The sequence below is a fragment of the Sturnus vulgaris genome, chromosome 18 (genome assembly GCF_052056855.1).
Source record: "Sturnus vulgaris isolate bStuVul1 chromosome 18, bStuVul1.hap1, whole genome shotgun sequence".
Classification (NCBI taxonomy): Eukaryota; Metazoa; Chordata; class Aves; order Passeriformes; family Sturnidae; genus Sturnus; species Sturnus vulgaris.
Genome location: NC_142260.1, coordinates 1,059,887 through 1,078,316, shown reverse-complemented (window position 1 = coordinate 1,078,316; position 18,430 = coordinate 1,059,887). Strand labels below are relative to the sequence as shown.

At 38.6% G+C, this 18,430-nt stretch overlaps 1 protein-coding gene across 18 annotated transcripts in view; it reads right to left on the bottom strand.

Moving 5' to 3' along the window:
- The window catches only part of PLEKHA7 (pleckstrin homology domain containing A7), a 135,224-nt gene that overhangs the window by 50,474 nt on the left and 66,320 nt on the right, over positions 1 to 18,430 (bottom strand). For 17 of the 18 annotated variants that reach the window (XM_088175642.1, XM_088175643.1, XM_088175644.1 and 14 more), the window contains 2 exons: positions 9,675 to 9,758; positions 2,452 to 2,563 (listed from right to left, as the gene is read on the bottom strand). In XM_088175642.1, the coding sequence (XP_088031768.1) occupies positions 2,452 to 2,563; positions 9,675 to 9,758 (196 nt within the window). Of the gene's footprint in view, positions 1 to 2,451; positions 2,564 to 5,342; positions 5,533 to 9,674; positions 9,759 to 18,430 lie in introns of those variants that run through there. The other variant, XM_088175655.1, reaches the window with a different exon arrangement.

The following is an 18,430-nucleotide window of genomic DNA, read 5'->3' as shown; positions in this document are numbered from 1 at the left end:
CAGGAGAGTTTTTCAAAATTGTTACCAAATGTTAAGGTGCAACAGCTACCTAAAAAGGGGGATGAAAAACAGTGAGGCCCAAAGTTGTTAAAGCCCTGAAAGTCAAACATCTGGTTTTTATTTTGTTTTTACTTTGTTTCTGCTTTGCAGCTGAACAGAAATCAATTAACAGAATGTATAGAATTTAGTTCCCTAATCTTTCTCTCATCCAGATCTTTGGAAGGGTGCAGGAACTGAGGAGCAGTTGAAGTGTAGCTGATGTGGCCTTATGGCAGCATTTAAATTTGATTTTTTTTTTAAAAATCGGATCTTTCAATCAAGCACTTTCTCTAATTTTTAAAAAATGCAGCCCACAATGCAGAAAAATCATCCTTGGACTTGGTCAAAAGACCAAACAATTTCTATGGCATAGAAGCAGGAAAATTTTTCCAAAGGCTGTATATTATATGTCAATCCAATATCCATAATGGAACCAAAATTATTATTTTATGGTGCTTTATTTAATTAAAATTCTCATATAATCTTCAGTATTGATCATCTCATTCTGCTCTGGAATAAAACAAAGCACAGCAGACACTGCATGTCACACTTTGCTTTTCATTCCCTCAGCCCCACACCCCTCAAATGTCAAAAGCAGGATACACTGCATTGGTCTAAAGTCTTCAGATTATTATTCAGACAGCTCCTGTATCAAAATACTGGCCCCAAATATGCTCAGCTCTGTAGGAAAAACCAGTTTGAATCTGGCCAGGATTCCAACACCATGCAGACCCCATTCTGTGATGGCACTTGCAGGATCAATTATAGAAGCATTCAATAAAAAAAAAAAAAAATTAAAAAAAATAGCCATGGCCAAGTAGAGAACATGCAAATGTCTCTGGCTTCGTGATTGTGCTGCATGTCTGCATCACTCTTTGAATGAATGATTATGGAATTCAGGGAAGGAAACATTTAGAAGTAGATGGAAGGACCTTAAAATCTACTCTCAACCTGCCAGAAGTCAGCCTCGAAGTGAAGGACACAGCTCATTTATTTGACAGCATTTTTTTCTCATTGCTGGTTTCACTTGAAATCATTTTCGTGTTGTGCTGTGAAGGATTGAATGGCTCTAGCAAACAAGAGAAGAGATGTCAAGGCTGTGCACACAGGCAGTGATGCAGGAGCAGGGCTCAGAGGATGCACATTTTTGGCAGAAATGTGATGCTAAGTGGAAGCCAACTGTGTCACTGGAGAATTCCCCAGCTCCAAGCACTGTGTCAGGCCCCCAGTAAATCTGCTGGTTTAAAGAGGGGAAAAATGAGCTTTCTGCCTCTAATGAAGGCTTGAAAAAATCAGAGCAAGGAGGATAAACACGGTAAAAACAAAAGCCAACATACTTTGGTTAAGTTCAACTCTTCAAATATCAAAAAGAAGAATTTCAGCTAATTCAAGTAACATACTAAGCTTACTGTCTGCAGTGATAATTTCATCTAGCACTTTAAAGATATTCTTGATACACTACAATCTTTGTATTGGTCCAATAACTTATACACTTAGGGGTTTAAAAAATAATTTAAAAAAAAAGAATTTTTAGCTTCTCATGAAATTGTATCATCTCCTATACCCAAGCACTTCAGAGCATTAGTAAAAGATTTTAAGTATTCCAACTGAACAAAATATCTTTGCAATCAATTCAGTAATTTCTTAAACTCACTTATATAAGAGTCTTACAACTTTTGCATTTAAAAAAAAAGCAACTGAGAAGTTTAAGAACTGCAGTCAAAGTTTAGAAAATTATCTTATCTCTGCTAATTCTTTCAATATTGCTCTATCCCTTTTTATCCACCCACTGCCATTCTCACAGCTCTGTAATTTATTGCAAGGTCAAAGAAGCATTAAAATAGATGGTGACACTTCAAGTACAGCACTTTATTATACTTTGTTCAATAACAGACACAGGTCCTTTGTCAGTGACAAGGAATGGACTTTTCTAATATTCAACATTTTGTGTGTGAACTTGGTGCCTGCACTGTTTGTGCACTGCACTGATGGCAGAAAAGGATTTAATTGTTACAAAGAGGAGGAAAGGCAATAAAATTTAATGAAAAAGAAGTGTAAATTCCTGGTATCATGCATCACTTCTTGCCATAAACACTGGAACACCAAAACAAATTGCTGAAATCCTAATATTACATATATTTACTCCCATTGGTAAGACTCAAACTTTCCATGTCACAATAATCACTGTGTTAGAAGTTACCATTCAATCATGTGGCTTTACAGTGCCTCTGCAAGAGCTGGAACAGTGCTGCTAAAAGATTTGTGTCTGGCCAGAAGACATCACCTCTTCCCTCAGGTCTCTCTAGACTTCTAGGCTAAATCCACAACCCTACTGAAATCAGCATAAGAATACTGCATTTAAAATTAGTGAAGTTCTGATCAACAAGCTGAAAAAAGAGCTTTTTCCTTTACCTTAGAGCCAGGTTTGGTATCAACAGCAGATGTAGTTACTGCAGTGGACGTTTCACTGACCATGCTTGAAGGCCTTTGGTTTATTTGTTGCTTGGACATAGATGAATTCTGCCTAGAAAGCAAACAAAACCAGATAACCTAAAGCCCATTGTTTCAAACACTCAGCTTTTTTGTATTTAATATTCAGAGTTTGTGATCGACAAGTTAGTCAAATGTTTCCCATGTGTCTGCAAGTTCCTTTGCACCACCCCTGTTATTTTGATTTCAGCTCTTTCTCAAGCAGTGATGATTGGTATTTGTCTGTGTATCAGGAGCAAGAAACTTGCCAAATTGTCTGCAAACCCAAGAGAGAACCAAGAATTAACAGGGAGTGTGTAAGAGAGAAGGTAACCAAAGTGTGCCCAGTTTAGAGACTTGGCCACAAACCTGTGAAAGAATCAGTACTGGGGAGAAAAGGACAGGAATCAGAACTTGGCAATAAATAACAGGATTTTCATTTAAAATCAAACTGAGTCTAGACTGCTGTTAGATCTTTCACTAACCTAATGCTGTATCTTTGAATCTGCCCAAAATATGATTCATAGCACAATATGAATTATTAAAATACCTTTTAAGCAAAATGGTGCAATTCATGGCAGATAGCTGTTAGGAATGTGTAATTTCTGAGTCATCCTAAGATGCCAGAAATCCTGATAACTAGCTCAGATATCCATTTAAAGGATAAGTGAGGTCAATCCTACCAGAAGAACCTGTTCAACAAGTAAGAATTCAGTACAGCCACCCAGATGAAGAATTGAGAGGATGCAAGGGAAAAATAAAATCTCTGTGAAGAGAAGCTTCAGCAGCCAATCTTGACAGCAGCACTGAATGAAATTAAAACCATAGGTGGCATTTTCAAAAATCACTAACAACATCATTTAGCAAATAACAAGTAGCAACACAGTCACATCAGAAAAGACAACACAACAAAACAAACGATTAACAGCACACGATTTTCCTCTTCCCAGCCACCAAAGCCAATGATTAGAAAAAAACAAAAATGGTATCCAAGCTGCACCAAACGTGGCTGCTGCTACCACTGAAATCCAGCTGTGAACCCACCAGAGAACAGAATAATTCTGAGCAGTTCTCACAAGAACAGATTCTGTGATTTTAGGAGCTCAACACAAGGTTTAACAGAGGACAAATTATTTGCCACCACTGCTCTTCCTCAGTTACAGCCTGAGCAATTATCTGTCCAAAAGCTTGCACAGATGGTTTATTCTCAGGAAAAGCATATTTTTCCATTTGTGACCAGGGTTTCAATGAAGCTTGCAAGTAAATAACACAACTTAGGATCCATTTTATTTCTATCTTGCATATCTGGCATAAATTCCTTCTTTCTAGATTGTACATATAACCTCAGGTCCAAGGTACAAGAACAGCCAGCCCCTAAAATTCCTGGCTATTCTTTAAAGCAAGAGAACTGAATTGTGTCAGTCTGAGTCAATTTGCCTCAATTTGAGTCAATTTGCCTCAATTTGAGTCTTATGGACAGATACCCTACTGCAGCACTGAGTCACCTTTTCATCCAGCCTCTGCAAAATGCAGATTAAAAAACTCCCCATATATGACACTGCCTGACTGAGCTATTTCTGTTGATGAAAATGAAAAATACAATTGAAGTTCTGACGAGTTGGAATTAAATTTTTCAATAAAAAAAAATTTTAATGAAGAAGGAATAACCCCAGAGGAATGGTTTTAATTTAAAAATTCTACTCTGATTTAACAGATTTTCACTATTCCCCAAAATACTGTTTCACAGCAGGTTAAAAATGCTTCACTTTCAAAAAAAAATACAAGAATTACAGAGGAAAATAAACGATATGTTTAACAAGACCATCATGAGAAAATCATAATACAATACAAAATGATAAAAACGTAATTTCTAAGCATTTATTATGTGATCATACAATAATTTCTCTTCCATTTGCTACTAAAAGTAATCACTGCTAAGAAACCAGGCTTTCCCTTTCTAGTAGTATCAAATTCATTACAAACTTCAAATTCACAAGCAGAAAAATGCTTTTTAAAAAAAAAAAAGTGAGGTTGTTGCCATGGAAGAATTCAAATAGCAAGACATTTCAATTCAAAAGAGACATTAAGTCCACTGAAAGAGAAAATACATGATTATTCTATAAAACTGGTGAGGCAAACTTGCTGTACTCACATTTAACAGAAAACACAAAAATACTGCAAATTTATTTCAGTATCTGTATATCAGGAGGATACAATAGATTTTTTGCATTAAATCAGAACATAAAACTCAGGTATTGGAGTCTCTTAACAGCTAATCAATATTCTCAGTGTTTTTAAAAGCAAATAGGAATAGACAGAATATGAAGAATTACCTGAAACATCCCAGCATGTTAAGGGAATTAACATTGTCCTAAGAGTATTTACAGATTCAACTGGAAAAATAAGTGACCACAGCATGGAGTCTGTACACAGAAACTTTAATTCAAATTGATTATTACTAAAGATGTTTGATAATATTTGTTATCCAAGACACCCCATCCTGGTTTTGTTTTGGTGGTGTTTTATTGTTCCAGCCTGGTTTCCTTGTGCCTCCCCCGAGTGTGTGAACACACACACAGGATTGCAGCCTGTCCATTTGGAGCTCCAATACTCTGTACATTTTTTCTAAATACTCTAAAATAACACTCTATATAATATCTCCTGTCGAGCAACTCCCTGCTCCACTTAAACATTGCTAGTATGTCTCCAGAAACCACATTTACCAGCTGAAAAAATGACATAGCCAACATCTGAGTTATTAAAAAACCCCGACATTGAACAAGAACAATAAAAAAAAATAAATTACTACACCATATTGAAGATGCAATACTCACAAGAGATCATAAAGATCAGTCGACTTGGAAGATCCACATCCATGCCAGTGACTTAAAAAGTTTATTTGGTGGAATCAGACATGATGCAATAACACTGTGTCAATGTAGTTTTATTGATAATAGATTTCCTAATCAGCTAGATTAAAAAAAAAACCAAACCTCTCCTAGTGTTTCTGTGCATGTGAACAAGGTAGATATTTATTTTGGGGTTGTTTGGGTCTCCTCTTTCCTCTCCACTTGATATTTTTGCTGCTATAGTAACCAAATGTAATAGATAAAATAAGATGGCTCTCTCCCCAGAGGTGATGCACAGGTTTTACCAGGCACACAAAAACAGGCAAGAAAGAGGACAGCACTCATTGGATTAACCACATTTTATTTTCCCCCCTATGTCTACAATTATGTTCAAGTTTTATTTTTTTTAAAGTACTATCTTCTCATTTGCAAACAGAGTGCTATGACAAATATCCTGCAGCTCCTAATGCAGTGTTTAACATTGGTTACAAGGCTGCATGTGCCTGATTCTTCTTTCTGCCCACAACTAAAGAACTGTTATTTAAACAAAGTTACAGGCAGAGACATCCAAACATGATATACAGCTATCCCAATTACTTCTGTCATAGATTCTTTTCAGAGAAATGCCTGTGTAACAATGGAGTTAACTAAGAACCCAACACCTGGCTGGCAGATTTATCATTAATTCTCACTTTTCCCTCGGTTCTTTAAGGAAGGTCCCTTTGTGGCTTAAGGGTTCATTAAAAACATGAAAGCAAAGCACAGAAATGAAGGGGCAGTTGTGAAATGGAGGGGCTTCCCATGCAGCAAGGTACTCAGATTATCTCAAAGTGATCCTAAAAACTGTGAGGTGAACCAGTCGAATGAAAATAAAAATTATTCTAGACAAAAACTGAAATGCTGGCAGAAACAGATATAAAAATAATCTTCAGGTACAAGCAAGCATGATGCTAAAGTGAATTCCATGCCAACAACAGAAAAGAAATTCAAAGGAGGAAAAAATAAAAAAACACCTCTGCAGCTTTTATCACTCAAAACAACATTGCCAAGGAAAGGTTATTTTTAAATATCAGCTCAATGAGTAATGGCAGCCAAGGTATGTTAATAATCATTAGTAGAGGAATAGAGAAGAAAAAGTACAATTAAATTATTATAACAAACAGTGAGCTCATAGGCTGAATCTTGCAGTGACCTATGAGCAATCAGAAAAAAAGGAACCTAAAAGTGACATGCAGAAAAGCTGGCTCTCCAGCAGAGCCAGTGAAAGGTACAGAACACACACCCCACACACCAAGTGACCAAAGCTGCTAAGATTGGAAAAAAAAGAGTACAAAGCAGGGATTTTATAGTGGTCACAGCTAATATAGTTTTAGGAAATAAGGAATTACCAATCACTATGTAGAAGAAAAAAAAAATCTAAATTAGAACACCTTTAGGAAGAAGGAATAGTATTAGGATCAAAAGAGAATGGAATTCAAAAGTCACAGGTTCCAGCTACAATGGAGTAGAGAAAAACAGAGGTCAGCTTGAAAAGTAAAATTTGTGTGATATTGTTTAAACACCTTGGGAAAAGAGCAGAGAAATAGTCTCAGCCTTCTACTGAAAATGTCCAGGTCTCATCTGATCAATTGAATCAAGGGCATTTGGTTCACAACTGAGTCATAATCAAGCCAGGATTACATCACTCATTGGGGTCATTTTCCAAAACTTGTTTCCAAATCTTCTTGCCAGAACGCTGCTTGCAGGATGAGGAATGGCCAGAGCAGTCCCCACATTCATCATTTCTACATGACTGTGAATTATTTTGCTGATGTAAAATGTGTCCTTTTAAATAGATGTGTGTGCTGCAGCCTGAACAAGTTTGTGCTTCCTTCTCCCCACCGGCTCCCAGTCAACATCTGGTGACAAGCCCTTGGCCCCAGCCTTAAATCAAAATCAAGCAGTCAGTAATCAATCATCACAACAGCACTGAAGAACAAATCACCTTCTGTGAAACCCTGAGGAGCTGCTGCTCCAGACAGGGATCTTCAGCTACAGGAAAAAGGATGGAAAGTTTCCATGGCCATGCAGGGACTGCCCCTCTGAGCCGAGTCCTTCTGGTGGAAATCATTTCATGCCACTGATTCCAGCCTGACACACCATCAGCACCATCCATCTAGAGATCCCTGATGCCCGAGGGCAAGGACTGAACATGGCACAGCTCCAGGACAGCTCCAGGACAGCTCCTGCTTTCCCCAGACACATGCAGGTGTGTCAGCATCAGCACCTGGCAGGAACCCACACAGCACCGTGGTGAAGAGCCCCTGTGTAAACCCCCACTGCTGCACACCAGGGCTGCAAAACTCAGCGAACCACAGCATCCCACGCATTTGAAAAAGACATTTTTAAAGCAATTTTAACTGACGAGTTCAAAACGTCTGATTTTAAAAGCACTGTATGTTCTTCAGGCCAATAATGAAGCTCAGAGAAATATTCTTGTGAAGACTGTCTCTCCTGAGCAGTGACTAGAATCATTTACTCTTCTATCATTCCAGCTATTCCCTCCTCTTTTAGAATTAAAACCACCTCTCCCTACTAATTCTACTACAGTGTAAGATTTTTCCTGGTTTTGAGACCATCTGAGTGCAAGTAACTGAAGTCTACATGTTCATCTCATAGGATTGGAGACTCCCCTCCTAACAAGCACTTCCATTTCTCTTCCAAAGAAGTTTCTAACATAAAGATCACTAAACCCACGTGCCACCAACAAGTCCTTCTTGCAATCCTGTTCTTAATATTTTATCAGCTACCATGACTACAAAATGAACAACAGCCTAGGCAAGTGTGATTAATCCAGGCAGGAGCTCCAAGGGGTTATCTAAACCTATTTTCCAGCACATATGTTTAAATTTCACGTTAAATTTGACTGAACCTTTACAACGGGTAAATTAAAAATCAGTTAAGGGAGGGAGGTTGGAACACAGGCTGCTGTCCATGCTTCCTGGGAGATTTGCTGAAGTGGAACAGACAGGGAGGTGGAGCAGCTGGAAAGGAGTAAAGCCAGCACAGCACCTGCATGCCATGGGACAGCTGGGGACACCTCCAGCCCAGCAGCCATCCCTAATCACAGTCCTCTCCTCAATTGCTGTATTTCATGTTCATTCTCACCAGGTATCTTACCACAGGATTGCCCCTGGCTTTGCTCTGCCCTGGGAGAGAGCAGCTGTTTATGAGCTGCTGGATTTTTGGGGGTTTTGCTGCTGTTGTTGGTTTGGGTTGGTTGGTTTGGCTTTTAAACCATTTGAGAAGTTCTTCTCAGGGCTGTATCAGAACCTCTGAGCTCTCTTTCCCCATGTCACACATTGCTGGAAAAGGCTCATTCTCCTGGGAGTGTTCACCAGCATTTCCTCCTGGCCTCATTCTTCTTCATGCTCTAACTGCTTTTGATAGCAGTCCTACCAAAACGTAAAGGAAATGAAATCATGGAATTTGAAATGCAAAGAGCTCAGAATTGTGCAGGCAGCCACACAAACCATGACAGCAGGGGGACACACGAGGGGACAGAGGATGCTTGGACAGTGCTGGAAAACTGGCCTGGAAAACAAAAACTATCTGGTGCTGTGCCATTCTCCTCGCCCTTTGGTTTTAGAAGAGATGCAGAATTTCATCCAAGACTGTTTTGTGTGCAGGGAGGATACCCAGTCATGCCATGAGAGAATCTATCATGCAGCCAGGGTGACAAGGAGGAGCTGAAGCCTCAGGGGAAATGGTTCATGATCTGATCCAACACCAACCCCAGGGGGACCAGACTCAACACTGGCATTTCTTACTTCTGCCTGCTGGTTTTGGTTAATTTTTTTAATCAGACAATCTAGGTAAAAAAATGCTGGAAACAAATGTATTCAACACCATTTCTCTAGAACAAAGAAAAACAGCTGATCAATGTGGAACATCTTGAATGTAAGAAAACCAAGGAAATAAAATGGAAACTTGTGGTATTTTGTGTAATTCAACTTCAGTGCAAACCTTCCAATATGCTCCAAAAGCACTTTACATTTATCTTCTGTGTACCTGATATTTATACAAGACTTAAGCATTATTGTTTCTATTTTTTTGTTTGTTAATTTTTGGGGTTTTTTTAAGATTCAATTTCCCTCAAGTCCTAGCACAGAATGAAAAACACACTATCACAATGAGAAGCAAAATTTTAAGCACAAACTTCAATTACATTTTTCTACAGTATTGGAAGAACTGTCAATAAATCAAGTTACTAATCTACTGTAAGCAAATGTGTTATTACTGTTTTAGATCTCTTGGCACGGGGATAAAATTACTTACTCTTCTCGCAAAATAAATTCAATATTTTCTGGAGAAACCTGTCCTGTCACAGGATGTCTAAATGATGTGGTCTGCTGATTATGGCTGAAAGAAAAAGAAAAAGAAAAAAGGAAAAGGAAAATTAATATTGCTATAACCAGTAAAATATGATCTCTAAAAGGTAGAACTTTTCATATTGATGTTTTGCTGCTCTATTCCAGAAATTAAATAAATTTCTGAGGGACTTTTCAAGTCTGAAATGTTTTCAGTTCCTCCCTATGTTCTTGTCAGCTTTGCCAATGGCACACTGTACCATTTAATTATTAAGCAGGTTAATATTTTAAAAGTAAACCAGTTACAATGTTCAGTTCGTGAGACACACTTCAATTTACAGTTATTTACACCTGCCTGTTCCCACATTATTTAGATACAGCATAGAAATTACACAACAGAAATTTCTGGTTTCTGTAATTTTCACAGAACAGAACCAGTAAAATGACTTGAAATGCTGCTGGACAACATTTGACACAATTTTTATTATTTCATGAGGTCACAGAGAGAAATTATGTGGAAGCCATTTCTTGCATGTTTCTTTTTCCTCTAACCTGATGTTTCTCCAATGATTTCTCTTTACACTTTCATGCAGAGGACAATAAATAACCTTAGCTGTGCAGCTGCACAGTCTATATAAAACAACATTATTTACTATTTCATTAAATTCAATTAAAATCGGGGGTTTCTATAAACTTTCCCCTCAGTACTATCTAACGTTTTGCTATCCTCTGTCAAACATTTCATTAAAGATAAATATCTTACTTATCTGTGAACCAAGTGCTCATTCATTTAAGATTTTAATTTTTTCTGGGTTTAGTTAACAATTTTTAGGTAAACACCATCCAAAACCAGAACTCACATCAAATGTAGCAAAGCAGTAACACTCTGAGGATATTCAGAAAGCAAAAATAACATGGCCATTCAAAGAACTGCACCTCAAAGAGGCAAAAATGAAAACATAATGTGTTTTCTTATTTCAAGATTTGGAGTTTTTCCTCTTGTAAAGCCTATTTGGTTTCAGGCATGACAGATTGGACCCTGCTGCCCACATACCAGCATGGCCCCAGCACAGAGTGAGGCACAAAGAAATATTTTGATTTTTCAGAGGAATGAGTTCCTGAGAGATAACAACTCTGCTGACTAAAGGACAAGCCAACAATCCAAGAGCTCACACAGCCACAACATTCCAGTGCAAACGGTCTTGGTTTAAAAAACAAACCAAAACCAACCAACCAAACCCCACAAAGTGTCCCACTCAGCCATGGGCACAGGGAATGTTTGGTGTGTTAGAAACCTGCCACCCTTTTCCAACACACCTTGCTACAGCAAGTCAGGTACAAGGAACCCATATAATGAACATTTCCAGTGAGATATTTCCAGCTGAAAGCTGTGACCACTTATGCAATACCAGAAGCCTTTTTCCAACCTTGCCTGTTAGAAAAATCCTCACCCTGGAGCCCCTGGGAGCTGTGAACAAGATCTGGGTTTATCAATTACTGCACCAGGATGGCCCTGGCTGCTGAGAACTGACCTGTCCTACAGCTCTGGGTTAATAAAGGTTAATAAAGGTTAATAAAGGTTCTAGCTCTCCAGTTTTTTCCATTAAATCAGAGTTCCAGAGGAAGTATCTTCAGTGAGCACACAGAGTTAACATCTGCAAAGCAACCAGGATCTATTTCCTCACAAAACCACTGAGGAGTATTGTCTCCTAAAAATGCATTTCTGTGTGAGGTTTTACTTTGTGTCTACATCCAAACAGTGGGATAAGGAGCTTGAGATGTTTTCAAAGAAAATCATAAGTAAATAAAGAAATAAATTGTAACCCTAACAGTTAAACTTCATGTTTGTTACACAGTCCAGGTTTAAGCTGAAACTTTCCTTTCAAACCAGGCCTGATGCAGTCTGGTCAATCTTAGGTGCTTAGGTTAGGACTGCTATCAAAACAAGTGCACACACCTTGTTAGCTTTAAAAAATGAAAATACCTTGCCAGCTCTGTTCTCCAGGGGCAGAGGAGCTGCCAACAAGCTCTCAGTCATTAATAACTCACTCCTCAATTAAGAGTAAGAAAAAGGACTGTATTCCAGAAGTGCTCTAGGGTTATTCAGGAAGGGAAGTTTCCCATTGTTCCATTCTAGCACGGACACAAATGCTGTATTCTATCCCAGGAAATAAATTCTCCAGAAGATGAATTTGTCCTTTTAGTTGTAAATAAAAAGCAGGTACATTGCTAATAAGACTAAACATGACTTATTAATAATAAAGATTTCAGCTGGAAAGTAAACACTTTTTTAAAATATCTGAGCAATGCATTTTAGCACAGGTTTTGCATGTCAAACAGACACCATGAGCAGAGAAACAGAAGGATGGCTCTGCTGCTGCATAAAATGCAGATGGTAATTTCACAGACAAGGAGAGGGCACATAAACCCAAAACTTCCCTCAAATCTGCACCTTCTGTACCCAGGACTTCACTGGGAAGAAAGAAATGAAACCCCCGCCACTAACAATTAGTTTTGCAGAACACAGCGGGTTTATTTGAATTTGAAAAGTGAGAGTTTAAGTGTTTTGCCTCACAGGACTCATTAAGACTAAGCGATACTATTCAAAACAAGCTATAGAGCAGATGGCTAATGCCCTGCAACAAGGAATTAGATAGCAGGGAGATTTCCATTCACAATGAGAGCAGTCAGACATTGGAAGAGGTTGCCTAGCAAGGCTGTGGAATCTCCTTCCATGGAAACATTCAAAATGTGGCCAGATAAGGCTCCAAGCTGCCACATCGAACTCTGGAAATTTGTTCTAACTTTGGAGCTGGCCTGGCTGTGATGGGCACAGAGCTTCCTTCCAACGTAAATTATTCTGTTCTGCTGCTCCCTCTATCCTTTCTCTGCAAACACAATTTAATTCCTATAATACCTTTGAAGCTTTCCCAGTATTTAAACGGATTTATTCCAAGACTATTAGCAGTACCTTTTTTTTTTAATCAGGATGTGAGAAACTGAAGAGCTAGATTTTCAGATGATGATATTTTGTTGCTGTTTTCCTGTGACATGTCACACAACACCGATAAAACAATAACATCAGCAGGAAGAAGGCTCTGAACTTGTGGCAGTGCAAGTTTTCCTTCCTTTCCAAGCACTGACTAAGAAAAGACCTGGCACAGTTGTTCTCTGGACACATCAGCTACCCAAGCAGTAATTACCTATTATTATATCACCTACTATTATTGCCTCCAAATGGCAACTACTGAATGTGTTTCCATTGCCCAGAAATCTACACCTGCAACAGGCACAATAAATGTGCCTTAATAAAAGGACACATAAGCTGTTCCACTCTCCATGCCCCCTTTTTTATATTTTTTTTTTATTTTTCTTTTCACTAGAGAAAAATGTAATAGCTTCAACAAAACTGGCAAAGGCTTACAATGCTTCCCCATGTGAATTGTGAATGCCTCAGGGCTTTCATCAGTACCACACCAAACACCTGAAATGCCAAGCTAAGTTTTCTAGCAACACTACAAAATTTCTGTGTGATCAATTATGGCATTTTTCCTAGCAACCATCTTTTCATTTTAATAGTTTCATATTATTCTGATTTTGTATGGATACTGGTAATCGGCCACGAAAGCAAAGCAAGTATAAAAACATGAAAAATCCACAAAAAATTACATTTGTTACTACCTACCACTACCAGCATTATTAAATTACACTACAGGCTGTTATTCTGAATTCCAGACTTACAGAACACCATTTTCCAAGCCTAGTAACAGTTAAGACTCAGACCCTTCATAAAAGAATCACAGTCAAAACCCCATTTCTTTGTAATTAGATACCTCACCACAAATCCCATGATTTCACAGCATGTATACACAACTTTGACCAACATAAGAAATTCATCACCCACTGTCTCAAGAGAGATGCAAACCAGGTTCTAATGCTGTAGTATAATGGAGACAGGCAGGCACTTTTGCAGAACTCATAATTAATATGACTTTGATTAATTTTGCATTTGAGTCAAAGCCAAGTCTTAATTATTAGTTTTTGGACATGACTGATGCTGATGACCTTTCATTTGAAGTCAAGCAAGTGTATAGATTGTCTCTGGAGTAATTTAAATGCACAGGCAGCCGAAACTTGAAATGTGTGAATCAACTATTTGATGGAGTCTACACCACATTAACAGCAGATTTATAAGTTGTGAGAAAAATTCACATTGTCATTGGCCAGATGCCCTATAAATTATTACTGGCCACTTCTAGAGCATTTATTCCCCAGGCAGGCTGACTCCTTTCCACTTACCTATAAGACTCAGATAAGCACAAACACCTTTCTGCTGAACACCCCAAATGGTGATGACAGCTTTGTGTGGGCACCCACCCACACTGCCACGGGTGATTTGGGTGTGGGTGCAGCTGACACAAGAACTCGTGCACTGAGGAACTGTTCAGCCAGTGAGCTGTTACTCCAAACAGGACAAAGTGCTCGTCAAGCCAACAGCCAGGAATAGTTTGCTTTTTATTCGTATTTTTTTTTCGTTTTTTTTTTAACGTATTTCTGAAATACATCAATGGCTTCAAAGAATTTTTTTGGATATTAGCTTTAAGAATTGGTTAGAACAAGTACCCAACAAATAGTCCAAGAAAAACAGAGCCCTCAAAGTTCTGCAATCTGGAAGATAAACACAGTGTAATACAGAAATAATATGGAAGGATTAGGAACAATACCAACTAATTGCACTACTCAAGCAAAAGCACCCAGTACAAGCTGCAGGTACACAAAACTCCATCTTTTCAAGACACTGAACGTGATCCACAGTTTAAAATAACAGTTTCTCATCAGAGCAGCAGTAAAATCCTTGTCCCACTGTAATCAGCATCCAGGAGACTTTCATAAGGTCAAAACCTCACCCCCTCAGTTTAATTAGCATCTTAACCTAGAAACTGCAGCAAAAGAATCAGAGAGTAAAACTGATTCTCTCAAACCTCACATCCTACTCAGATGAGAATTCACGAGGGTTTAGTGGTTCAGTCCAAATCCAATTCTGGGTCTGTGACCAGCAGCAGTCAACACAAGAGTCTGAGCCCAGGCAGATGAAAGGGGACAGGATGGGCAGACATCAGATTTTATCACATTTGCACTTCTGGCAGAGGCTTGCAGATAAGAGGAGAGTTTGAAACAAACAGCAAACTGAGAGCCCTGCTCTCATGTAGTGTCATCCTTCTTCCCAGGTCACTGATGAGGAGGGAAAATGGAAACTGCAAGTTTCCTTGGAAATGAAAAAATGCTTTTCTCCTGTCTCAATGAACTACCAAAGATAATTTATACTATCCAGTCGCAGGATCAGCAGGAAAGATTTTGTTAATGAACTGGCTTTTAAAAACAAGAGCTAAAAACCAATGCTAAGCCAATATGGAAAATGGCACAGAATCACTCCAAGTATTTTCAGTCATTACAAGCACAGATAAGAGGATGAATACACTATCATCACAGGATCAACACACATTTCCATGACTAATACAGGCTGAAGTCATCTGCTGATTCACAAATCCTTCTGATGCATATCATGAGAAACCATCAGGGTTTTATGAACTCACAAAAACAAAATGCATTCAGGGAACTTGAAATTAAAGGGGAAAAGCATGTTAGTCTTGAAGACAAGGAAATCTTTATAAAAAAGGAATTTGATTCTATTTCATTACTTTTGCAGTTTTAGGAAAATTGTAGTCCCTGCCTTAAAAATCGAAAATTAAATTAAAAACTGCTCTGATAACACAGATACACAAACGAAACTATTAATTCATTCTCTAATAAAAAAGCAAGTGGTGATATCTTTAATTAATATGATTTTAAAACCCTGGGTAAAAGCAGCCCACTCTTATATTCCAACATCAACCACAATGTAAAGAATTTAGTGAGGAAGCCACACAACAAACAGTGCCACATAAAGATACTATTTTGGAAAAAGTATCTAAGGGAAGCTTTACACAAAAATATCACAGATCTCAGGTTTTAAGCCATAGCAAAACTGGTTAAAATAAAATAGGTGTTCACATGCATAGCATCTAAATTTACCAAAGGAGGCTGAAAAGCCTCCCTGGTGCTATTTGAACCTATTAAACTTTGATGCAAAGACATCACACATATGATAACAGACAACAAACCCCACTTTGTTCTAAATATCAAAGCAAACACAAAGTTTCCCAGCATCCAGTTTCCATCCAAGCAGCAAAGCACACAGTGTAAAAGTTGAAACAATTTAACACAACAGCTGTAAGAACTGAACTTTAAAAAGCTGCAACATAAGACATATAGCCTCAAAACATTTTCTCTTCATTGGCTTTTTAACGCAGAAGATAGATTTTTAACTTAAGATAAATGCACTTGTGGTTTATTATTTATTGAATTTAATCCATAATACAAAAGGAGTGATTATCAGAGGACGATTCTGCAGACCTTGCTGGGTGTGCCCTCAGACAATGTGAACACACTGCCCTTCTCACTCTCCATAAAGTGGAAATGCTTTATCTACCACCTGTACCATGGGAATGGAGTTTGAATGAAAAATAAAACCACCAGTGTCCAGGAAGGAATGAAGGAATTACAGCTGGTATCCATCACGTTGTCCCAGGGCTGAGGTGCAGAATATTGAATCCAATTTTGGAGTTCCTCATGCAGGGAAGGCACCAACAAACCCCAGGGAGGGCAGCAGAGGGGCACTAAAATGGTGCTGAGCACCTGGCTCAGCTCAGGAGTGCCCTGCCAGGACCCACCAAGAAGATTCTTCACTCTGGGACCTCCTGGGAGCAGCAGGAAGTGGAACAAGGAACCTTCAGACTGCTCGGAGGAGAAGCTTTTCCCCCTCGAGGATAGAAAAGGGCACAGAGGGATGGCAAAGCACTGAGCAGGCTGCCCTGGGAGCTGGGGATGGAGGATTCCAGCACCAGAGTGGAGCAAAAACTGAGAAACCCAGTGTGACCTCCCCAGTGCAGAACACAACACCTGAAGCCTCACCCAGCTCTCCTAAGGCCAGGTACAATTCCTGTCTGCCACAGAAGGCAAACAGAGCCCAAAACAAACGAGAAAGTTTCACATAACACAGCTTCCTAAGAGAAAAATGTAAAAACTCCACATCATTCAGGAAGAACTCCTCAAAAGAGCATTAAAACATGTCTCTAATAACACTATTAATTAACTCCTTCAGCAGCTAAATAAATCCAAAGTCCATTAAAGCAGAGAACTTAACAGGGGCTGGCTTCTTGTGCTTTTTGTGCTAGGACACAACTTCCAACCAAAGTCTTTCCAAATTCAAAATTCAGAACACCCCCAGGTCTGTCTCAGTCCCTCTGAAGTTTCACAGCACTATTGAGGGACTGACCCTAATCCCACAAACCTCGTGCCCTTCAGAAGGCTAAAGAATAAACAAGGATATCAGCATTGTATTAACTGAATTCATGTTTGCTGTGAAGAAACCACAATTCCCACAGAGCACACCTATTCCTGTGGGTTGGCTGATAATGTTTACTGGTATCTATATTAATCAAAGTTCCTTCATTAGTAACAAACTGGTCCAGCCTATGGAGGCCTGGTGGTTAATTCTGAAACACTTCAAACTCTTTCATCTGCAGCTCAGGCAAAAAAAAAAAAAAAAAAAAAAAAAAAAAAAGGAAAATATTACAACAAAGTTATTTCTTTTGGTTGGTGTGATTCTTGACTGTTTTAAAGGAGTTCCTCCTTCCCCTGCCCTCACCCAATTCACTGTGTTGGATAAAATGCAATGCATCTCCTCCAAAGTTAAATGCATTTGTAAAATTTTTTTCTTATCAAATCTTAAGTACTAAATGGACTACAATACTCCTGAGAGGAGTTTTTGCTTGAGAGAAGATTTGCAATGCAAGATCATCTTGCCTAGAGCAACAGGTATGAATTAATGGAGCTTTTCAGGCTGACTCCTCAGAGCTGTGAATTACACACCTCGTTGTTCTCTCCTTTCCAAAGGAGCCCAGCACTGAAATACTGACATGTTCTAAAGCCATGGCAGCAGCTTCTGCTACTGCAAATCACACCCAGAGCCAAGATTAAACCTGCAGGATTGGAACTGCAAGACAGATGTGGAACAGTCCCTTTCTAGATTATGCACAGTTTTTATAAAGTACCCAGAAATATCTTGGCAAATCAGAAAAAAAAAAATGCTCAGCTTTACAGCAAAACAGGGGGGATTTACAGCTATACAATTATAAAGACATAAAGCTACCTGAAGTCAACTATTTCAGTGTAACTTGCCCAAAGAAATAACCTAGAGCCAACATGTCCTTAGAGATGTAGAAATACTGAGTGGCCCCAAGTCAGACAAGCACAGAAACTCCTCAGACATTTCCAAACACTCACAGAAATATTGCTGCAGAGTTAAAGTATTTTCTTTGGCATCTACAGAATGGAAAACATGCTAAAATTTACACAACACTAGTAGACAACATTTATACAAAGAAGAAAAAATGCAATCATTAATACATTAACCATTTCAACACTGTACTAAATAAATAATTCCAACCTCTAAAACACCTCTGGTTTAATTCTCATTATGTTACTCAATGCAGAAAACCAAACAAACTTTTGAAAATGAACTACTTTAGTGTGTGTATCTCCAGAATTTTCTTTGCTAAACACAAACCAATTAACTAATTCTCCAGAAATATCACTATTTTCAGTCATCCAGTGCCACCACCC